The sequence below is a fragment of the Moschus berezovskii genome, chromosome 8 (assembly GCF_049115385.1).
Source record: "Moschus berezovskii isolate FMDL1 chromosome 8, NW_MosBer_1.0, whole genome shotgun sequence".
Lineage (NCBI taxonomy): Eukaryota > Metazoa > Chordata > Mammalia > Artiodactyla > Moschidae > Moschus > Moschus berezovskii.
In genome coordinates, this window is record NC_142467.1 from 73,651,689 (window position 1) to 73,675,670 (window position 23,982).

The window sequence follows — 23,982 nt, forward strand, 5'->3', positions numbered from 1 at the left end:
TAAAAGATGTCTTACTACTTAATCCTGAAGCAGTTCATTCATTCAAAAAGGCAACTTTTTGGGACTTCCTTGGTGGTCCTGATCCCAGTGAGGCAGCAGTGAGTGGTGGCATGAAATGAGATCTAAATTCCTACCCAGTAACTGAACCTGGGTAGCCTGGATGAAAACCAGAAATCTTAACTGCCAGACCAGCAAGGGCTAGAGGCTAGAAGCTATTTCCCCCTGGATCTTTGCCCCTAGTGAAAAATGCACTTATCACAGAGGCAGAAATCGTAAATGCAGGTACAGAGTTTATTATTGGAGACATAGCACAACAACAAGTGGGAGAGCAAACAGAGAAATGCTTTGTTAAGATAGAAGCAAGGCAGAGATACACACTGGAGAGAAGGGGTGTGGGCGTCACCATCAGTGGAGAGGAACACACCAAACAGGGGGTTAAGTCATGTATATAGGGCGGTTCTTCCAGGTCGTTGTCTTCCTTCAGGCCAATTATCTGGTTTCTTTTTTCACACCTGGCCCACCCTGGGATACTCCCCTGGGTGCACTTGTACCCTTCAGCCAAGATGGATCTCTAAGTGAAGACTTCTGAGAGGAGCAAGACTCACTATGGCCTGGTGTTAGCCCCTGATTTTTGACCCACAAGGAGCCTTTCTGCACAGGTGTAACATCTCCCTTGTCCCAAAAGAGGGGGGAATGGAGATCCCTTAATCCTTTACTCAAACAGAGTTTTGTTCTTCTTTGTCCTTCCTATGACTGTTACCTTAAGGTGTTTACAAGAAGAAAACACTGGCTATTTACCCTGTTTCTGCTGTTACTTCCATTTTGGAGGGCAAACAGGAGGCTGGTTGTAAATGCCTTAACTGGAATCCACCTATCTCTTGTCTCAAGAAGTGCTAACAGTTGTTAGTATCGAACCTGAAGCCCACTTCTTCATGCCCTATGAAATGCAAACAGGAAGTCAGTTGTAAATGTCTAACCTGAAACCCATCTATCTCCTACATTCATCCAGTGGCTAAGATTCTGTCCTCCTAATATAGGGGGTCTGGGTTCCATCCCTAGTCAGGGAACTAGGTCCCGCCAACTAAGAGTTCACAGTTCAGTTCAGTTGCTCAGTCGTGTCCGACTCTTTGTGACCCCATGAATTGCAGCACGCCAGGCCTCCCTGTCTATCACCAGCTCCCAGAGTCCACTCAAACCCATGAACATCAAGTCGGTGATGCCATCCAGCCATCTCATTCTCTGTCGTCCCCTTCTCCTCCTGCCCCCAATCCCTCCCAGCATCAGAGTCTTTTCCAGTGAGTCAACTCGTCGCATGAGGTGGCCAAAGTATTGGAGTTTCAGCTTTAGCATCAGTCCTTCCAATAAACACCCAGGACTGATCTCCTTTAGAATGGACTGGTTGGATCTCCTTGCAGTCCAAGTGACTCTCAAGAGTCTTCTCCAACACCACAGTTCAAAAGCATCAATTCTTCAGCGATCAGGTAGTTAAGCCATTTATTGAAATAGCATCATAAGAGGTCTGTTTGGTCCAATCAGCTTCCCTGGACCTTTCACGGAGGGGTCCCGCTACAATCATTTGGATATGAATGGGCCCCAGCCATCACAGGGGTAGGGTTTCGGGCCTCCTCCTTCTGCTGAAATCCAACTGAGCCTGAGGAGCTGGGAATAGTGGAAGCCACCAAACAACAGAATTCTGTTTCCAAAGGCTTAGAGCCACAGACGAAAAAGCCCCGCCTGAGATCTAGACGGCGCAGAAGTTGGAATTCAGGCCTCCACCTTCAATTTAGAACTCCTTTCTCCTCTGACTGGGAAAGATTACCCCACAGAGGTGACCAGTGGCCAGAGGCCAAGTGGTCTAGGGGCCCATAGAAACTACAAGTTCCAGCATGCCACGCTACACAGACGACCCCCCCCCCCCCCCCCGCGCAGCCGGCCGACACAAATCATCCTTCTGCTCCCCGTTGGCCCGCAAGCCGAACGTGCTGTTCCATGATTGGTTGCTGTTCCTGTCGCTCCAGAACCCATTGCTGAGGCTAGTTGACAGGTATCTCGCAGCCGCCAAGGTACTCGACCAGGATAGGGGGCTGCTCAGCAAATATTTAAGCCGTCGTCCATTCGGCAGCGAGACTTTGTTTTTGCTGGGAGTTCTCAGGTGACACTAGGGTTGGCGGGTTTCGGGCCGGAGGCTATTAGATGGAACACCCGGAAGGCGGAAGTCCTAGGACGGAAGTGGCCGAAAGGGACGGAGAATGGCGGCGGCGGCGGCAGCAGGCTGGATTTGGCGCTGGGGCTGGGGCTGGCGGTGCCCAGGGAGGTCTGGGCTTCGCGGCCCCGGCCCAGGCCCCACTATACTAATGCTTTTCCTCCTGTTGCTGGGACCGGTGGCTGCGGATATAACTGACGGCAACAGTGAACATCTCAAGCGGGAGCATTCGCTTATCAAGCCCTACCACGGTGAGGCCTGTGGCGGGAATGAGTTTAGGGTAAGGTGGAGGCTGCATGGAGTTGGGGAAGGGATGCTCTTTCTTCTGATCAGGGCAGCCCTGTGGGTTCCCTGTCTCCGGCAAAGCTAGTCCTGGCCCGGCCTCTTACGCACCTGTCTGTCCTTGTCTCTGTCCGCAGGGATCGGTTCCAGCTCCACGCTCCTCTGGGACTTCCAAGGAAGCACAATGCTCACGAGCCAGTATGTGCGTCTGACCCCTGACGAGCGCAGCAAAGAGGGCTCTATCTGGAACCACCTGGTGAGTGGTTCCTAAGAGGGGAGGCAGACCATGAAGTAAGCCACTACAGTTGGTCTTCAGCAGGCCTGAGCTTGATTTGAAGGGCCCCCTGCTCCCCCGCCCCCTTGGTCACTTGCCTTACTACTTGCCAGTAGTAACAGGTGATGGCTGTTGAAGTTACCGTATATCAGGAGCTGTTCGCAACACTTTGTTCATGTGTCTCTTCATTCCTTCAAAAGCCATGTGAAGTAACTGATGTTATCTCCGTTTCACTGACTGAAGAAGCTAAGACTCAGAGTTGAAAGTGCCTTCCTCAAAGTCACACAGCCAGCAAGTAGTGAAGCTGTTGTCTGCTTCGACTGAACCCTCTTGTTAGTGGGATAAATGGAAGGAGTGGGGTCTTTATTGGGTGTTTTATGTGTGTTAGGCACTGCCTTTAACGTGCCTTATTACACTTAGTTCTCAGACTGATACAGATGGCTTTCGTGACTCTGCATAAGCAGAGCAAACACAGACAGTGAATGGCTATAAACAACGTTTAAATTGTCTCATCTGCAAGTCCAGCGATTCACTTGCTACACTTGACCCCATCCTGGACGGTGGAGGATCCCCTTAAAAATCCTTGCAGACGTCAGTCCCCTTCCTCAGTGCTTGACTGAGGGTCTGGTCATCAGTGGACTCATGGGCAGTTTTAGTTTCTGCGAGCTTTGCTGCAGAGGTTACGGACCTTCAGGTGTCACAGTCGTGTCATTCATAAGCAGTGGCCGAGATCTGCTGCTGCACAGACGCCACACCAAGGAAGGTCAGGCAGGGGTGAAAGGGGAATAACTGGGGGCAGAACCTACTCCTCCCCTGAACCCGCCTGATCCCAACCCTTTCCGTGGCCTAAACAGTTGGCCATTGTCCTAGTTTTCTGCATCACCCCACTCTTTGGTCTCTGAATGACTTCCCCATGTGGTTCTGAGAGCCCACGCCGTCCTTGTGTTGCCTCGTCTGCGTGTTACTTCTCCTCCTCCTCTCTTTCCTGCTTAGTGGATCTGGAGATAACTTTGCTTAGCTTTCACTCTGATCCTCAGAGCCTGGGCTCTCCTGTGAAGGGATAAATATGTTCCATGTCTGCACGGTCTGGCCCCTAGTGCCTCGCATCTCCAGTCATCCTCTCTGTTAATATTCTTCTGGCTTCTCTGGCTGCCATTTTGCCTCAGGACCTTTGCATTTGTAGCTTCTGTCTGGGACACCGTTTCCTGGCTCTTCATGCTTGCTTGGTTTCTCCTCATTTGTTAAGTTTTAGTTCGAGTGCCACCCACTCAGAGAGTACTTCAATAACTACCTTGTTTCCCCTGGAGTCACGTTCTCTCACTTTATTCTGTCATGTAACTTAAAAAAATTTCATTTTATGTTTATTTGTCTGTGCCAGGTCTTAGTTTCGGTACAGAGGTCTTTGATCTTGCGACTTTGAGGATCTTTTTTAGTTGCAGAATGCAAGATCTTCTTCCCTGACCAGGGATCGATTGATCCTGAGCCCCCTGCATTGGGAGCGTAGTCTTAGCCACTGGACCCCCAGGGAAGCCCCTAATTTCATTTTATATTATGATTGACTTACAATATTGTGTTAGTTTCAAGTATACAGCAAAGTGATTCGTTTATACATATATCCATTTTATTCTCAGATTCTTTTCCCATATAGGTTATTACAGAATATTGAGTGAAGTTCCCTGTGCTGTATTGTAGGTCCTTGTTGATTGTCTGTTTTATGTATAGTATGTGTATTTATTAAGCCCAAACTCCCAATTTATTCCTCACCCCACTACGTTTCCCCTTTGGTAACCAAAAGTTTGTTTTCTAAGTCTGTGAGTCTGTTTGTTTTGTAAATAAGTTCATTTGTATCTTTTCATTTTCCTTAGATTTCACATAGAAGTGGTATCATATGATATTTGACTTTTGATGTCTGGCTTACTTTACTAGTATGATCTCTAGGTTCATACTATGTTGAGCAACTTATGTTGCTGCAAATGGCATTATCTCATTCTTTTTATGGCTGAGTAATATTCCACTGTATGTATGTACAACATTTTCTTCATCTGTTTCTCTGTTGGTGGACATTTATGGTGCTTCCATGTCTTGGCTATTGTAAATACCGCTGTGATGAACATTGGGGTGCGTGTGTCTTTTTGAACTATGATTTTCTCCAAATATTTCCAGGAGTGGGATTGTTGGATTATTGTAGTTCTATTTTTAGTTTTTTAAGGAACCTCCATGCTGTTCTCCATAGTGGCTATACCAATTTACATTCCCACCAGCAGCATAGGAGGGTTCCCCTTTCTCGGCACCCTCTGCAGCATTTATTATTTTTAGATTTTTTGGTGATGTCCATTCTAACTGGTGTGAGGTGATGATACCTCATTGTAGTTTTTTTTTTAACCCTTAGGTAGCTTTTTATTATATCCTCCAAAAAAGCATATGATAAAAGAGTCAGAGCAGTGGTATAAAGTGCTGAAGAAGATCAGGAGACAGTTGACTTATTGTCTTCAGGCTGGGGTGGATGTGGCTTCACGAAAGAGGTAGCAGTTAAACAGAAGGATGTTCCTTCTTTCCCGAGAAACCAGAACCCCTTTTGCTTTCTCCCATACATACATCCATTAAGAGTACTATTCTTTGCCAAAAGATAAAAGTTTGAAATCATCTGAGGCCGTCAAGGAATTACAGGGCAGAAATCATGATAGGTGTCCAGTTTTCTTCAGCATGCAGGGTTATCTGCTCCTTCACGGAAGCTAGACTGGTGGTGGCTGTGCTCTCAGGTTCCATACCTGGGCCAGTGGAGGCAGTTTTCTGGCAGGTCAGTGGTCGTCCCTCCTCCCTCGAGGGGGCCTGCTCAGGAGCTAGCGTTCCTCTCCCCAGATAGGCAGCAGCCAGCGTCACTCTGGGGACCTGGAACATTACTGCCTCTGCACCCAGAAAAGCTAGAAAAATGATCCCTACCCCTCCCTCCCCAATCTGCCCCCTGCCCCCAGCGGCTCTTTCACTGCCCTTGGTGGTGATAGCAGTGGCGGTGGCCCTCTTGCCCCTCCACCCCTTGCCCATGGTGCCATCTCCCCACTGGCATTAGCGAGGACTCAGCCCCAAGTCTCCTCTACTGCTCAGAGGCTGCGCTGCCTGCAGGGCCCTCATTGTAGTTCTGATTTGTATGTCTCTGATGATGAGCGATGCTGAGCATCTTTTCATGTGCTTTTTGGCCATCTGTGTGTCTTCTCTGGAGAAATGTCTATTTAGATCTTCTGCCCCTTTTTTTTTTTGATTGGGTGGTTTTTTTTTGATACTGAGCTGAATGAGCTGTGTGTATATTTTGGAGATTAATCTTTTGTGGGTTGCTTCATTTGCAGATTGTTCATGGTTTCCTTTGCTGTGCAGAAAGTTTCATTAGGTCTCATTTGTTTTTGGATAACTTTTTTTTTTCTGCACTGTGAGGCAGATGGAATCTTAGTTGCCCAACCTGGACCCCCTGTGGTGGACGCTTGGTGTTCCAATGGCTGAACCGCCAGGGGGCTCCCATGCTTTCGGACAACTTTCATTTTATTTTTTTAAAAACCCAGTTTGTTTATTTTAATTGATTGATGATTGGTTTACATTATTGCTTTGATTTCTGTCATACATCAGCATGAATTAACCATAGGTGTACTTATGTCTCCTCCCTCTTGAATCTCCCTCCTTCCTCCAGCCCATTCCCACCCCTCTAGATTATTGTGCAGTGCTTAGTTGCTTAGTTGTGTCCAGCTCTTTGCGAACCCCATGGACTGTAGCCCCCAAGGCTCCTCTGTCCATGGGGATTCTCCAGGCAAGAATACTGCAGTGGGTTGCTATGTCCTCCTCCAGGGGAATCTTCCCAACCCAGGTTTGAACCCAGGTAATTACAGAGCCCCAGTTTGAGTTCTCTGAGTCATACAGCAAATTCCCATTGGAATTACTTATATATGTTAGTGTATATGCTTCCACGCTACTGTCTCCTTGGATAACTTCTAAGAATGATATTTTTCAAGGAAGTGAGTTCAGCATAGTGTAGTTTTTTTTTTTAAGTGAGGTACAAATTGTGCCGAAACTGCTAGAAATTGGTTCAGTCACAAGTAACTTAATTATGATTGGAAGTCACTGGTGGTTGGTAGGGCTGAGAGAATTCTGCACTTGCCATCATCAGATTTTCAATCTGGAATATAATTGTCTTATCTTCCTGTTTCAGTTCAGTTCAGTTCAGTCGCTCAGTTGTGTCCGACTTTTTGCGACCCCATGAATCACAGCACGCCAGGCCTCCGTGTCCATCACCAACTCCCGGAGTTCACTCAAACTCATGTCCATCGAGTCGATGATGCCATCCAGCCATCTCATTCTCTGTCATCCCCTTCTCCTCCTGCCCCCAATCCTTCCCAGCATCAGAGTCTTTTCCAGTGAGTCAGCTTTTCGCATGAGGTGGCCAAAGTATTGGCGTTTCAGCTTTAGCATCAGTCCTTCTAATGAACACCCAGGATTGATCTCCTTTAGAATGGACTGGTTGGATCTCCTTGCAGTCCAAGGGACTCTCAAGAGTCTTCTCCAGCAGCACAGTTCAAAAGCATCAATTCTCCGGCGATCAGCTTTCTTCACCGTCCAACTCTCACATCCATACATGACCATGGGAAAAACCATAGCCTTGACTAGACGGACCTTTGGTGGCAAAGTAATGTCTCTGCTCTTCCTGTTTAGTGGAATCTAAATATTGCAATTTGAGATCCACTCTTTTAAATGCTGTGTGCATGTGCTAAGTCACTTCAGTTGTGTCCCATCTCTTTGCAACTCTATGGTCTGTAGCCCGCCAGGCTCCTCTATCCATGGGATTCTCCAGGCAAGAATACTGGAGTGGGTTGCCATGCCCTCCTCCAGGGGATCTTCCTGATCCAACCCATGGCTCCTGGATTGCAGGCAGGAGCTGAGCCACCAGGGAAGCCCTTTAAACACTATTAATAAGCCCAAATTGTATGTCATTTTTTAAAAATTGAACTTATATTTTCTTTTCATATCCCACACAGAATTTTATGTTAATGCAGTGTATGTAATGCTTGAAAATCTTATTGATTAGCCTATCATGTTCTTCTGTGACTAAGTGTAATAATTTAAGCTTTTTAACTTTGTTGGGACCTTGAAATTAAGTTTTAATATTTTCTTTGGGATTATTATAGTTACCACTGGTATACAATGGGTCGAAAGAAATGCCTTACACATTACACAGTTTTTGAGTAATTATTACACCAAGTAAACATTTTTTGAAATGCATCTCATTGAGCTGTCATCTCCCCATCCCCATTTGAATGAATGTCAGAATGAGAAGCTTAAGCATGACTTTTGCTTTTTGTTCACTTGAATGCTGAAAATTTGTGTTCGCTTAAGTAGTAGATGGAGATGCAAGGAGTTTCGTTATAGCAGGGGTCATTCAATATTTTGAATTCCTTTGATTTATAAACCCCAAATCTTTCATCAGAAATTTTAATGGAAAAAAATGTTAATGATGTATCAGCTGACTGTTAGATTAGCTCTGCCTTTCACTTTGTTGTAAGCCAAGACATAGAAACCACCTAGCTGTAAAATGGTTCGTGACTGCCAAGTGAGTGATTCTGATTTAGTTGGCCTGGGGGAGGGCCAGGGCATTAAGATTTCTCAGCTCCCCACATGGCTCAGCTGGGGTGGAGGGCCGTGACCATGTGATATTCTGCCCCCAAAAGCGGCTTTACATTAGTTCCAGCCCATACCCCATCTGCTTAAAATCCTTCTTTGTGCTCTTTATCACAGTATTCTCTCTAATGATCTGCAGTCTTACCTGTAGTATCGGGAGACTTTCCAAGGCTCGGATAGTCTTGGAGGTATCAGTTTCTAGGTCCTCAGATTCTAGGACCTCAGTTTCTAGGTCCTGATCTTCCTGCAGGCATGCTGGGGACAGGAGGGGAGGTTTTCCTTTCCCATCCTCCGGCGCACAGGTGCCCTTCTCAGAGGCACACCTCCTACTCGCTTGGGGTCTTATCTCGGTGCTTTGTTCCAGGAAGCTCCTGGGCACCAAAGAGACCATTTGAAATATTGGCTTCTGGGCTGACTTTTGTGTATGTAAGTTATGTTTTTAAAATTTTTTCAAATATATAAGTGCTTTTCTAGTTATCTTTATTTTTTAAGTTGTTATTATTGATATCTAGTTTAATCTCTTCATGGTCAAGAAACGGATTCTGTGATTTCAATCCTTGGACATCTGTTGAGACTAGCAGATGGTCCTTCAGGTGATCAGGATTTGGGGGACACATTCATGTGTGCTTGCGAAAGATGTGGATTCTCTGCTGGTTGAGTGAAGTGTGCCATTTAGATCTTTAGGTCTGTTTGCTGATTGGGCTCAAATTTCTATATCTTTCTGATATTTTGGTTGTTTTTTATCAGTTATAAGAAGAGGTGTATTAACATGTCTGTGTGTGTATTTGCCTTCATCTTTAAAGTCTGTCGGTTTCTACTTCATGTATTTTGAGACCAACATTTTCCTGGTAAGTGGAGTCCTTTGTCATGGAGAAGAGTCCTCTTGTAACCTTGTTATTGGCACAGCTTCACAGGCTTGCTTTTGCTTAGCATTTGCATGTGCTGTCTTTTTTGTCCTTTTCTTTTCCCTACTTCTTTTAGAGTTGTCTCTTGTAAACAGCATATAACCAGGCTTTTGGGTGGTTATCCATTTATTTTTATTGTGGTAAAATACAGTAACATAACAATTTGCCATTTAACCTTTCTTAAAAAGAAGTTTATTTATTGGTCTCTGCCTTGACTTAGCTGCAACATGAGGGATCTTCGGTCTTTAGTTGCAGCATGTGGATCTTTAATTGTGGCATGCGAATCTTAGTTGAGGCAGATGCTGTCTAGTTGCCTGACCAGGGATTGAACCCAGGCCCCTGCATTGGGAGCCTGGAGCCTTAGCCACTGGACTACCAGGGGAGTCCCCTGTTTAACCTTTTATTGTTGTATTAAACGGTTTAATTTTCAAACCATTCTTTTCTGCACGATACTTAATGGCATTGAGACAGTTTTTAAAAGTGTAAATGGTCATCACATAGGAGGTAAGAGTATACAATGGGAAAAAGACAATCTCTTCAGCAAGTGGTGTTGGAAAAGTTGGACAGCCTCATGTAAATCAGTGAAGATTAGATTAGAACACGTGCTCACACCACACCCAAAAGTAAACTGAAGATGGCTTAATGACTTAAATATAAGACATGACGCCATAAAACTCCTAGAAGAGAACATCGATAAAACATTCTCTAACATAAATCGTACCAGTGTTTCCTTAGGTCAGTCTTCCAAGACAATAGAAATAAAAAGCAAAAATAAACAAATGGGTCCTAATCAAACTTAGACACTTTTGCAAAGGAAGCCATAAACAATGAAAAAACACCTGTGGATTAGTAGAAAGTGAAAGTGGCTCAGTTATGTCCAACTCTTTGCGACCCCTTGGACTGTAATCCATGGAATTCTCCAGGCCAGAATACTGGAGTAGGTAGCCTTTCCCTTCTCGAGGAGATCTTCCCAACCCAGGGATTGAACCCATGTCTCCCGCATTGCAGGCGGATTCTTTACCATCTGAGCCACCAGGGAAGCCCAGGAATACTGAAATGGGTAGCCTGTTCCTTCTCCAGCAGATCTTCCTGACCCAGGAGTCGAACTGGAGTCTCCTGCATTGCAGGTAGATTCTTTACCAACTGAGCTACCAGGGAAGCCCAAATTAAGAGAAAATATTTGCAAATGATGAGACCAACAAAGGTTTAATTTCCAAAATAGACAAACAGCTCATACAATTCAGGAATAATTATTTTTAAATTAAAAAATGGGCAGAAGACCTAAACAGGCATTTCTCCAAAGAAGATATACAGATGGCCAGTGCCTGTGTGTATACTCAGCTGCTAAGTCAAGTCAGATTCTTTGTGATCCCATGAACTATAGCCCTCAGGATCCTTTGTCTATGGGATTTTCCAGGCAAAAATACTGAAGTGGGTTGCCATTTCTTTCTCCAGGGGATCTTCTCAGTGCAGATCCACGTTTCCTGCATTGGCAGGTGAATTCTTTACCACTGAGCCACCTGGGAAGCCAGTCATTAGAGAAATGCTGAGTGAGGTTCCACCTCACACTGGTCAGAATAGCCATCATTAAAAAATCTACCAACTATAAGTGCTGGAAAGGGTCTGGAAAAAAGGGAGTCCTCTTACACTGTTGATGGGAATGTTAATTGGTACAGCCAGTATGGAGAGCCCTCAGAAAACTAAAAATAGAGTTGTCAGATGATCCAGCAATCCCACTCTTGGACATAGACAGAACTCTTAATTTGAAAAGATACATGCATCCCTGTGTTTTTTAAAGCACTGTTTACAATAGCCAAGACATGGAAACAGCCTAACTGTCTGTCAACAGATGAATGGATCAAGATGTGTGTGTGTGTGTGTGTGTGTGTGTGTGTGTGTGTGTGTGTGTAAACACATACACACAAACGGAATAGTACTCAACCACAAAAAAGAATAATGCCGCTTGCAGCAACATGGATGGACCTAAGGGGCACTAATGGTAAAGAACCTACCTGCTGGTGCAGGTAAACGAGATGCGGGTTTGATCCCTGGGTCAGAAAGATCCCCTGGAGGAGGGCATGGCAACCTACTCCAGTACTCTTGTCTGCAGAATCCCATGGACAGAGAAGCCATAGGGTTGCACAGAGTCAGACACGACTGAAGTGACTTAGCATTCATGCACAGATGGACCTAGAGATTACCATGCCAAGTGAAGTTAGAGAAAGACAAGTATCTTATGATATCACTTATGTGGAATCTGAAACACAAATGAACATATATACAAAACAGACTCACAGACATGCAGAACAGACTTGTGGTTGCCAGGTTGTCAGGGGGTTGGGGAGGGAAGGATTGGAAGTTTGGGATTAGCAGACACAAACTATTAATATAGGATGAATAAACAACAGAATCCTACTGTATAGCACAGGGAACTATATTCAGTATCCCGTGATAATCTGTAATGGAAAATACGAAAATATGAAAAAGACTACGTATGTATAACTGAGTCGCTCTCTTGTGTAGCAGAAATTAACGCAATATTGTAAATCAGTCTACAGTAAAATTTTTAAAAGTATAATGTCTGCCAACAAAAAATTAGTTTCAATTACTATAAATATGTATCTGCATGAAAAAGAATAAAAAAATTTCTCAAATTTTATGTCATGTATATTTTACCACATGACATAAAATTGACCATTTTAACCATTTTTAAGTGTACAGTTTAGTGGCATTAAGTACATTCATTTTGTTGTGCAGACATCACCACCATCCATCTCCAGAACTTTTTAATCATTGGAAGCTGAATCTGTACTCCTTAAACACTAACTCCCTGTTTTCTGTCTCTCTACAGCCCCTGGTAGCCACTATTCTACTTTCTGTTTTTGAATTTGACTCTTCTAGTTACCTCACATAAATGGAGTCATAGAATATTTGTCTGTATCTGAGTTCTTTCACTTAGTATAACGTGGGCAAAGTTCATCCATATTGTAGCGTGTGTTAGGATTTCACTCTTTTTATGGCTAAATACTATTCCTGTGTGTCTGTGTGTGTGCACCACATTGTGTTTGTCCATTCATCTGTTGGTGGGCACTGGGTAGTTCCCACCTTTTGGCTGTTGTGCTGCTCTGTACATGGGTGAACATGGGTGGCTACTGAAGTGCCTGCCTTCACTTTTTTTGGTAAATACCTAGGAAGTGGAATTGCTAGGTTATGTGGTAACTCTTTGTTAAACTTTTTGAGGACCACCAAAGTGTTTTCCACAGCAACCACACCATTTTACAGTCCCACCAGCAATGCACCAGGGTTCCAGTTTCTCCACAGTTTTATAATACTGTATTTTCCATTTTTTATAATAGTCATCCAAACGAGTGTGAAGTAGTATGTGGTTTTGATTTACATTTCTCTAATGATTAATGATGCTGAATGTCTTTTCATATGCTTTTTATATACAAATTATTATCTTCTATGAAAAACATGTCTGTCTAAATCCTTTGTCCAGTTTTGGGTTGTTTTTTGTTGTTGAGTTTTAGGAGTTCTTTTTGTATTCTGGACATTATCAGTATATGACTTGAAAATATTTTCTCTCATTCTGGGGGTTGCTTTTCATTCTCTTGATGCTCTTTGACATGTAAAAGGTTTTAATTTCGATGAAGTCCAGTTTATCTAATTTTTTTGTTGTCTGTGCTCTGGTGGCATATCCAGGAAATTATTGCTAAATCTAGTGTTTCCCCTGTTTTCTTCTAAGAGTTTTATACTTTTAGCTCTTTAGTTTAAGTCTTTGATCTATTACTTATTTTTAAAATTTAACTTTTTTTTGAGATAATTGTAGATTCACATGTAGTTGTAAGAAAAAATAAAGAGATTAAGAAGTACAGACTTCCAGTTGTAAAATTAAATAAGTCATGGGGATGTAATGTATTGCATAGGGAATGTGGTCAATAATATTGCAATAATAATAGTATTACAGTAACTTTCTGTGGTGACGGATATTACTAGACTTGTGGTGATCAATTTGTAATGTATGTACCTGTGTGGTACACCTGAAGCTGATATTGTATGTCAACTATATTTCATTTTAAAAAAAGACAAGAATACAGGGAGATCCTGGGTACCCTTATCAGCATAAATCTACCATCTTGCTATTTACTTTCTGTTTGTACTGGCTGTCCTCTGTTCATGTTTTTCTCTGGTCTTGGCTTCTTTTGAGTTCGTTAATTTTTTTTCCACTTTTATTCTTCTGTTAGCTTGAAAGTTCTGCGCTTATTTCCCAAGATTTTGGTGGTTACACAGATCACGTATTACCAAAGAATACTGATAAGATGTACTTTTAACTCCTTCCAGGACGAGGATAGACTTTTAGGACGATTTAACTTCTTTTTACCTTGTTATTATTAATCTTTCTGTTTTAAATCACACAAAACATTATTGTTTTATACAGCCAAATGTTTCTTTGTATTTTTAGTCTCATACTTAGTTTAGTCGTTGGTCTTCATTCCTTCTTGAATCTTTAACTTCATGTCTGGATCTGGATCACATTTCTCCCTGAAGCATGAAAGATAGTGTTTTTGTCTGAAAATGTCTTAATTTCACCTTCTTTTTTTTTTTTAAGGGGATTACATAAATTAATTATTTATTACAGGCTAGCAGTGGTGGTGCTTCAGGTCCTTCAGTTCCTTCAGTCTTCTGAGGCCTGACCTTCCTGTGATGGCACAAGTGGTGGTGTTGGTTCGGGCACCACCAGCTACTGTTCTCACGAAGGAACCACAGTGGCAGATCCCCACAGCTTGTCTCTTCATCTTGGTTTTGTCACAGGAGCAAGTGTACTTGTTGTGCTGGCTGACTTCCATTCTCTTCACCATTTTCCTGAGGGAAATAGCAGATCCCATATTTATTGGATCTTCTTAATGTGTTTAGCTCTGTTGCTGAAAATTAGGTCCGAGGCCAAAGAGCACCTTCATTCTTGAAGGATGCATGTGCTAAGTGTAGAATCCTATGTTGATTGTTATTTTCCTTCAACTCCAAATACATCAGTCTGTTGTCTTCTTACTTCTAGTGTTTCTGTTGAAAATTCTAGTATCAGGCTAAGTCTAGCTCCTTTGAAGTTAATCTTTTTTTTCTTTCTGGTTACTTTTAAGGGTCCCCGAGATGGTGATGGCGGCATTGGTTCTCTCTCTCCCCTTGCCTTTCTCTGTGTTTTGTTCCTATCTTGTCTCTTCATGTGCCTGGTATTTTTGGTTGTGTCCCAGATATTGTGTTTGTACAATGTTTTGTTAAAAGTATGAGGCCTGAGTGAGTCTGTTAGTTTAATTTCAGGGATTGTGAGAACTCATATCTGAGCTGCAGTCCCTGGGAGCCCTTTCTCATTCGTTCTTACTTTTCAGTTGTGATTTTTGTCACCTCAATGCAAAGCAAGACTGATTTACCAGTCCTTCCACCCCCTCAGCAGGTCTTGGACTCAGATTTCTTGCACATCTGTCATGGAGACCTGCTTTTTATCACCTCACAGTTGCCCCCTGCAGAATCTGCAGGGTCTCCCAGAGCCCGTGAACTGTCAGAAGGTGGGAGGGCTGACTTCACACTGTGTCAGACTGTTGTGCGGGTGCCTGCTCGCCCTGTATTCTCAAGGGCCGAATCTGCTCACCTGAGCTTCTGGTGCCTCGACCCGAAACAGTGCCTGGTAATCAGTGATGCACACACCGTGATGGGACGTAGGGTTTTTTATCTTTCACTTGAGTTTTTATGATTACAGAAGTAATATGTTCAGTATGCTGCTGCTAAGTCACTTCAGTCGTGTCCGACTCTGTGCGACCCCATAGACGGAAGCCCACCAGGCTCCCCCGTCCCTGGGATTCTCCAGGCAAGAACACTGGAGTGGGTTGCCATTTCCTTCTCCAATGTGTGAAAGTAAAAAGTGAAAGTGAAGTTGCTCAGTCGTGTCCGACCCTTAGCGACCCCACAGACTACAGCCAACCAGGCTCCTCCATCCATGGGATTTTCTAGGCAATAGTACTGGAGTGGCTTGCCATTGCCTTCTCCGATGTTCAGTATAGAAGATTGAAAATGTAGAAAGTAAACATTCCCCTCCCAGAGTTAGCTTTCATTAATGTTGGTCATATTTCTTTCGTTTCCTTCTTTCTCTGCACATAGACTGATATATTTTTTAAAAAATGAGCACATAGGTCTGATACTGTTTTCAGCTTATCTTTCCTCTTAGTATCTTTGACATCTTGATCTTGACCTATAAGACCTTATGGATCTCCCTCATTTAAAAAGCTGCAACAGCCGAATTGCCCCCAAGAAGATGCGAGCATCCACTGTTCTCTGGATTTAGGCCATGCTTCTCTTCATTCTTGTCTGCATTGCTGCTCATGATCTCTTTAAGCCTTGCCAATCTGATAAGTCAGCAATATCTTGTTTTAGTTTGCCTTTCAGCTAGGCCATTGTTTAACTACTTGCTCACACACCCATCTGCAGACTTTTCCTAAGCAGATTCTTCTGAGAGTGTCAATACCATAGTTTTCATGAGCAGCTTCCTGGTAGGCAAGGCCAGGCTGGTGTCCTTGCTGTGGGCCCAGCTTTGTGCCTTCCTGACTGCTGGGAAATACTTCCTTCCCTCACCTCACAGTAGCCCAGAGGCCCCAGAGCGGCCCTTCCAGCCCCCAGGCCTGATATCACCATCACCACCCTCAGGCTGGGCTGAGACTGCAAGAGGCAGGTGGTGTGCTGGCTGAGAGTCTAGGGCTTCGAGTCTGCCAGACCTGGGTGTGGGTCCCTCAGTTTGAGGGGTTGGTTTGAAGGGAACACAGTGGGGATGGAAAGCCAGAAAGGAGTTGGTGCAGCTTGTGTTACAGGCCTGAAGGCCATGGCAGCTGTAGGCAACAGCAGAAGTTTCCGAGTCAGACAGTCCTGGGCGTGAGTCAGGACATTCACTTACCTACTGTGGACAAGTTATTTCGTCTATGAGTATGTTTTCTTTTTATAAAATATATGACTCAAATAGGTATAGTAATTCTTCCACAAGATCTTAGGGGACAGGAAAAGTGGGGATGGAGAAGAAACAGGGCTAACAGGTTTGGCTGGTGTCAAGGAAAGTGAGTCAAGGTGTAAGAACCAGCCCAGGAGAAGACTGGGGCCAGGGTGGGTGGAGTCTGGGCCTCAGCAGCCTTGGGGCAGCCTGTGGCCTCCCCCTCCCTCCCTACTGAGACGCTCGGGGATCTGTTCCTCTGACACTTGGGACCCTGCTGCCTGGCCCTGTTCTGAGTGTCCTGACCCGCTCTAGGGTCTGTGTGGGGTCACTTCCAGTGAGTAGGCAAGCCGGGGGAGCCCTGACAGCCCTCTCTGCTCTCCCTCTAGCCTTGCTTCCTCAAGGACTGGGAGATGCACGTTCACTTCAAAGTTCATGGCGCAGGAAAGAAAAATCTCCATGGAGATGGCATTGCCTTGTGGTACACCCGGGACCGCCTGGTGCCAGGTAGGGTGGTTCTAGCACAGATGGGCCAGGAATCCTCCACTCTGCACTCCCTGTTAGGGCACTGCTGCTCCTCTTTGAGGAAACATGGGGCCTGGGGTCCCTGTAGAAGATGACCCCATGTTCAACTCTGTGCCCAGGGTGGCCTGGTCTTTACCAGCTAGGTGGATTTTACCAGCCTGTCACTTTAAGAAGGAAAAAACAAGGAGGACTGTGACAGAGACCACCTGTGGCCCACAAAGCCTAAAATCTCTGCTCTCTGGCCTTCGACAGTAAGTTGGTGACCCCTGGGTTCAGGGATGGTCCTTACTGCGTGACCATCTGGTTTTTACAGATTAGGTATCCCCTTGCCCCTGACACCTCAGAGCACATAGACAGGTGCTGTTCTTTCACAGTTCAGGCTTCAAACTTGAGTCCTTTCTGCCACATGCCTGAGACTACCCTTCCAATACCCCCACCCCACTTAGAGATCCCTTCTTTTTCCTGGGAGCATGACCGTGGGCTAACCTCTTTTGACCCCTCCACGCTGGCGTTACTCTGTCCTTCAGGTACCCCTTGGGCAACTCCCAATTTCTCCTGTCACAGGAGCATCTCCTTCTAATTCTAGGGCCTGTGTTTGGAAGCAAAGACAACTTCCATGGCTTAGCCATCTTTCTGGACACATACCCCAACGATGAGACCACAGAGGTAGGCCCTTGCTCTGCTGCAGAGCAGGACAGAACTTCTCCCTGGGCCCTGCATGAGAGCAGCCTCCAGGGGTCAGGGTGGGGTTGCCCCGCGGCCTCCCACTGGCTGGGCTGCCCTTGGAGTGACCGGTGTCTTGTCTCAGCGCGTGTTCCCGTACATCTCCGTGATGGTGAACAATGGCTCCCTGTCCTACGACCACAGCAAGGACGGCCGCTGGACTGAGCTGGCGGGCTGCACGGCTGATTTCCGCAACCGCGATCACGACACCTTCCTGGCAGTGCGCTACTCCCGGGGTCGCTTGACGGTGAGCAGGCAGGAGGGGCAGCTCTGCGGGGCTTGGGAAGGTGGGCAGGCCAGCCCTGGGCCACCCTTGACCTGCTGACTGGCCGCAGGTGATGACTGACCTGGAGGACAAGAATGAGTGGAAGAACTGCATTGACATCACAGGAGTGCGCCTACCCACCGGCTACTACTTTGGAGCCTCTGCCGGTACCGGCGACCTGTCCGGTGAGTGTGCAGGCGGTGCAAGGCATCCAGCCTCAGTCTGGCCTTCCCTGCCGTCGGGAGCTTGTGACACGGCAGATCCCTTTCCTCCTCGACCTGCCTTCATTTGGTTCCACATGTGCCTGGTTTTCTTCCCCCTCTTCCCCTATGTGAGCGCAGTCCTTCAGCCATTGTCCCTCTCTGTCATCTGTGAGCTGGGGTGTTTGAATCTGGTGAACCCAGCAGTGGACCCCCACGTTTCCCTCTCCAGACCTGAGTCACCAGCACGGGGCCCAGCAGGCCTCTCAGCCTTCACACGCCCACAGCCAGAGACAAACGACCCTCTGTGCTAGTGGTTGCTTGGGTCAGAACTCCTTGGTGCTCTTCCGGCCTCTGCTGCTTCTCTCACACGCTGCCTCCCGTTTGTTGGCATGTTCCTGCTGGCTGTGTCTTCTCTTCACCCTGCAGCAGACCATTCTTCTCCCTTCCTTTAGTGCAGGCAGGTCTGGGCCACCGTCCTGTCTTGCTTGGACAATGGCAGGAGCCTCCCGAGGGTCCCCTTCTCCCGGCACCACAGCCGAGCTGCTCCTTCCGCCTCACTCAGAGCTGAGGCTGCTGTCCTCCCAGCAGCGGTCCTGTTGCCTTCCGCCACATTCCCTCTGCCTCATCCTCTCTGCTCTCTGCTGACGCTGCCCCTAGCCACTCTTCAGACCCGCCCCTGCCCTCCTGCCTTGGGCTTTTGTGCCTGCATCTCTCCAGCTCTTGCTCAGATATCTCTTCCCCAGTGAGGCCGGAGAAGGCAATGGCAAGCCACTCCAGTACTCTTGCTTAGAAAATCCCATGGACGGAGGAGCCTGGTAGGCTGCAGTCCATGGGGTCGCTACGAGTCAGACATGACTGAGCTACTTCACTTTCCCTTTTCACTTTCACACATTGGAGAAGGAAATGGCAACCCACTCCAGTGTTCTTGCCTGGAGAATCCCAGGGACGGGGGAGCCTGATGGGCTGCCGTCTATGGGGTCACACAGAGTCGGACACGACTGAAGTGACTTAGCAGCAGCAGCAGCAGCAGTGAGGCCATCCCTGACTCCCTCATTTAAAGTCACGCACACACACCCCAGTCCCCTGCACACTTCCTTTCGCCTTTTCTAGCTTTATTTCTCTTCATAGCATTTAACCATCCTGGGATCTGCTGTGTCCTTTATTTCATTGTCATGTCCCCCTCACTGAATTGTAAGCTCCATGGAGTCAGGGCTCTGTCTTGTTTGGCCCCTGGTGAGTGCTGTAAGCTTTGGGGTGCTACCTGCCTGTACAGGCCTCTTGGGACCACCAGGCTTGGCTGGCACTTGTTGGTGGCCCTTGGCGCTGGTCCTTAGTCCCTTCTCAGGGCCCTCGGGAGATACCATACCTGGGGCCAGCTGTTGTTGACCAGGGTTGAGAAGCAATGTGGCAGACCAGACAGAGGCTTGTTTGTTGTCAGGATAGATGTTTCCAGGGCCTGTGAGCCAGCCACTGTCCAGGAATGTCCCCATCACCATGGAGGTGTCTGGGTCCATTTGGTTCCCGGAGTGTCTATTGTTTTAAGGTTTCTAATATGGAAATTCCAATTGTATACCCACAAGAGGGAAGATGGTGTGATAAGCCCCTTATTGCTGTTGTTGCTGCTGCTAAGTCACTTCAGTCGTGTCCAACTCTGTGCGACCCCATAGACGGCAGCCCACCAGGCTCCGCCATCCCTGGGATTCTCCAGGCAAGAACACTAGAGTGGGTTGCCATTTCCTTCCCCAATGCATGAAAGTGAAAAGTGAAAGTGAAGTCGCTCAGTCCTGTCCGATTCTTCGTGACCCCATGGACAGCAGCCTACCAGGCTCCTCTGCCCATGGGATTTTCCAGGCAAGAGTACTGGAGTGGGGTGCCATTGCCTTCTCCGCTTACTGCTGTTACCCAGCTTCCATAATTACCAGCTCACGGTCTGTCTTGTTTCATATGTGGACCCGGTACAACCCTTCCCTGGGTTGCCTGGAATTCCTCTGACAGTGTTTCAGCAGGTATCATGAGAAGGTTCTGGAAACAGAGCCAGGTCTGTGACAGGGTATTCTCTAAGTCTGTTTGGAGAGGCCCTGGGAAGGGCGATGGAGGGGCCATGCCTGCGGTAGTATGTGACCCTTAGGCAGAGGGGTGTGCTTGCCAGCCTTCCGCCAGGTGTCTCTTGGCTGTGTTCTTAGGTAGCTGTCTCTTTCCCCTTTTGTACAACTGAGACCATTGGGCATTTGGGAGTTGAAAGGAGGTGAACGTCCAGTTCAGGCATCCAGGAAGTGACAAAGTTCAAATGGGACCTGCTGTCTGACTCCAGGGTTGTCCCTGGGCTTCCAGGGCTGCACATTCCAGGTGTCCGGTACACTGGTCTCTGCCTGATCTGGCCACAGCGTCCTTGCTCTTTCCCCTTTCCCCCTTTTCCTGGCCTTTATTCAGATTCCAGTCAGTTAGCTGAGCTGATAGCTGGTCGCAGGCTGACTGGGACCCGAGCCTCAACCTCTCCATCTCAAACTGGGGTTGTCAGTTACTGTCAGCGTCGGGCAGAGGTTCTCTCCCGCCCATACTAGTGGACCAGGGCCTTCCTCAAGTCTCCCCAGGTACAGTCGATGACTGTCACAGCCGAGCAGTCAGCCGGCTGCCAGGTTGTTCGTCTGCATCCTGCCCTTGGGTCTCTGTGACAGAGCGTCTGGTGGCTGCCCGCCCCCGGGAGGGTCAGGCTTCTCAACCAGCCATGCAGCAGTGTGTGGGTCTTTATCCGGTTCTGTTTTCAAGGACATACTCCCTCCAGGCAGTATACCTTCGGCCCTGTCTGTACTTTCTCATTTACATGCCTCAGTGACCACAAGATGGAGATTACCACCCCCATTTACAAATGAGACTGAGCCTCGAAGAGGGCAGCAGAGCCAGGATTAGACCCAGCGATGTTGAGTGTAGAACCTGTGCTTTTCTTCTCTGCCCTGCTTCCTCCCAGGTTTCTTATTGCTGAGTTCTGGAGTATTCCAGCCCCTGGAATACTGCTTGCTGGAGGCTGCTGGGTTCTCCCCAGGGGACCTGGCCACTCTGTATGGTGTGGGGCGGGAGAGGGTTGAGCCACGTGTGCCAGCGCTGCTCCATGCCCCTTAGAAGCTAACTCTCGTCCTACAGACAATCATGACATCATCTCCATGAAGCTGTTCCAGCTGATGGTGGAGCACACACCGGACGAGGAGAGCATTGACTGGACCAAGATCGAGCCCAGCGTCAACTTCCTCAAGTCGCCCAAAGGTATGCACGCACAGCCCCTCCCGGTGGGGCCTGGCTGGCTTAGGCAGCTGCTCGGGGTCCATCTGCCCTTCCCTGGGCCAGCTCAGCCCTCGAATCAGCAACTCGTGCTCATGAACAGGTGTGTGAGCCCCTGGCATCTGCATCGTCCTGCACTCAGTGCTGGGATAACGGCCAGTGAAGCCACAGAGGGGCTGTTTGCTGCTGCAGGCGCGCTGATACCTCAGTGCGTGGCCTCAGCGAACAGCCTGCAGTAGGTCCTACAACTGCTAGGGGAGCTGATCCTTAGGCTTCCTCAGCTAAAAAGAGGTAAAAAGGAGGGGTGCAAACTTGAGTTTTGGCAAACCTCCAAGTCTGAGCCCTTTGCAGGGTAGTAGTCAGCCACCACTCCATCCTCACAGAGAGCGGGTTTTCAGGATGGATGGGGAGTGCGGCCCCTGTGTGTGTGTGTGTTGCGAACTCTACTTCAGGAGCCCCACAGTCATGCGTGTGGGCCCAGCGGGAGATAGAGTACCACAGGAACCCAGCATTTTATGTGACATTTCACTTTTTAAAAATTTAAGTTGCTTTTAAGTGTTTTGGGGGCCAAACAAATCCTGCCATAGACCACTGATTTGCGACCTTTCATTAAATGCTTTCTGCTGCCAAGGCTTTTGGACACATCTGCTCCAGCCCACCCAGCAGCCCATGCGGCTGGCCTGGCAGGGGTTAATTCCTTGTCAGACAGGTGGGCCCCACTGGCTAGAAGGTCAAAGCGAAAGGACGGAGGTTGGGGGTCAGGGCCCTGGGAGCCCCCCAGGAGGCACGGAATGCATCCACATGTGAGGGAGGGAAGACTGTGGCCAGGCCATGTTTCTTCAGCTGGGGACCTCAGACCACTGCACCGGGGCGGGGGTGGTCTTGGGAAAAGAGGTCCTGGGCCCACCTAGGCAGACTCAGGCTGTCAGGGAGATCCCAGGCGTCCAGTGTTCACCAGCTTCTTGCAGCAGAAGGCATCTTAGCCTGAATCCCGGGGAACCTTGTTCCCAGTGAGATTGTCGCTCTGTGCATGCCCCTTGCTGGAGCTGTGCGAGCAGGCCACAGCTGCTGCCTCGAGGGTGGGGTGGCGGGCCTTATCACGCGGTTCCTGGGAGCCTGTTCGGCCTCTCATTTTGCCCTCTCTCCTCCCTCAGACAATGTGGACGACCCAACGGGGAACTTTCGCAGCGGACCCCTGACGGGGTGGCGGGTGTTTCTGCTGCTGCTGTGCGCGCTCCTGGGCATCATCGTGTGCGCCGTGGTGGGGGCCGTGGTGTTTCAGAAGCGGCAGGAACGGAACAAGCGTTTCTACTGAGCAGCCAGCCTGTGGCTTGGGGAAGGGCCCTGGCTCTAATGTGAACTTTTTTTTTTACTAGGATTGTAAAAGGAAAATAAGATGACCTTATTTCTTAACCATTTCAAAGAAATAATTAAAGTATTTTCATATATTTTGCTTCTTTCCCAATGGGGAATAAGGCTGCAGGGCTGGGGAATGAGGGTTTTCCATGCCCACAGCTGGGAGCAGAGGCCCTGGCCCAGTGCCGGCCTCTCAGAAGCAGGGGCTCTGTGCCTGGTGCTGGGCCGAGAGCCTGGCAGGTGGCTGTGAACACTGGAGGCCCCCCAGGCCACACTGGGGTGGGCGCCTGAGGACGTAAGCAGTGATCTTGTTCTGTGCTGTGTGGTATGTGTGGCAGAAGAGGAGGCCAGCTGGGGAGCCTGGGTCTTCCTGCTCACGCTCCGAGCTTCTTCCCAAGGCCGACCCTCGGGTGAGGCTGGAGGAGCAGTTTGGTGGGGCCCAGAGTATGATGGTTTGCTAAATAAAGTGAAATAACCAACCTCAGTTGTGTGGCTGCCCTAAGAGGTCTGCTTTTCTTTTCTTTGAATGACTTCCAGGTGCTTTCCAGCTTCAAGCCTCATCCCCTCAGGCGTGGCATGGCCCCAGGAGGCAGGTAGTGTGGTCTCCATTTCCCAGTTGGGGAATCACAGTTCTTAGAGGTCAAGCAAAACTTGCCCAATGACACACATGGGGCGGGCCCTGCACTATCTCCGCTCACCCTGGGCCTCTGTGAAAGGACCCACTGAGGGGAGGATGTGGTTCCCACACAGAGGGTGTGACTTCCCACCCAAGGGATTGTGGGTCAGCAGTCGTGTTCCCATTGGTGTCATCACTGGTCAAAGGTGTCAGGACGTGAGGAAAGCTCACAGTAAGTGCCACATGTGGCAGCCTCAGGCTCACTCCCAGTGCAGCTGGCTGCTGCATCGTCTCCCCTGACCCCCGCCCACCGTGGGACAGGGCCCCCATCCAGCCCAGCACCTTCCCACTCACAGTTAAACATTCAGCCACCACTGACTTCCTTATCATGTTCCTTTTCCACAAAGAGAGTCATGGGACATCCAATAAATTGAGAGTGTTTTTTCACAATCTCCTTTATTCTTCTTTCCTCCAAGGACTTGGTTATGTCTTTTGGACACAGAATAGCCTTTGTTCTTCGGCCCATAAGTTTGCCTCTGTTAGTCCTAACTGGACGATCCTCCTACAGAAGGCTCTAGTGGTGATAACGGCCACTTACAGTAGCCAAATAGGTAGAATAAAACCCAGCACCAAACTGTTCTGTCACCGAGAACTCTGTAGCAGCCCGCAAAGCCTCCATGAGTGCCTTGGTCCCAGACTTGTGATAGCACCAGGGTTATCGATCAGCGCATCCTTGGT

The 23,982-nt window shown here is 47.8% G+C and overlaps 1 protein-coding gene across 1 annotated transcript; it reads left to right on the forward strand.

The window, feature by feature from the left end:
• Positions 1-2,076: 2,076 nt before the first annotated feature.
• On the forward strand, positions 2,077-23,112 carry LMAN2 (lectin, mannose binding 2). The gene is made up of 8 exons (XM_055429491.2): positions 2,077-2,454; positions 2,623-2,741; positions 16,673-16,790; positions 17,395-17,474; positions 17,617-17,778; positions 17,867-17,981; positions 21,138-21,257; positions 22,427-23,112. The coding sequence occupies exons 1-8, from the start codon at positions 2,250-2,252 to the stop codon at positions 22,585-22,587; spliced, it is 1,080 nt and encodes a 359-aa protein (XP_055285466.1). The 5' UTR covers positions 2,077-2,249; the 3' UTR covers positions 22,588-23,112.
• The last annotated feature ends 870 nt before the right edge of the window (positions 23,113-23,982 follow it).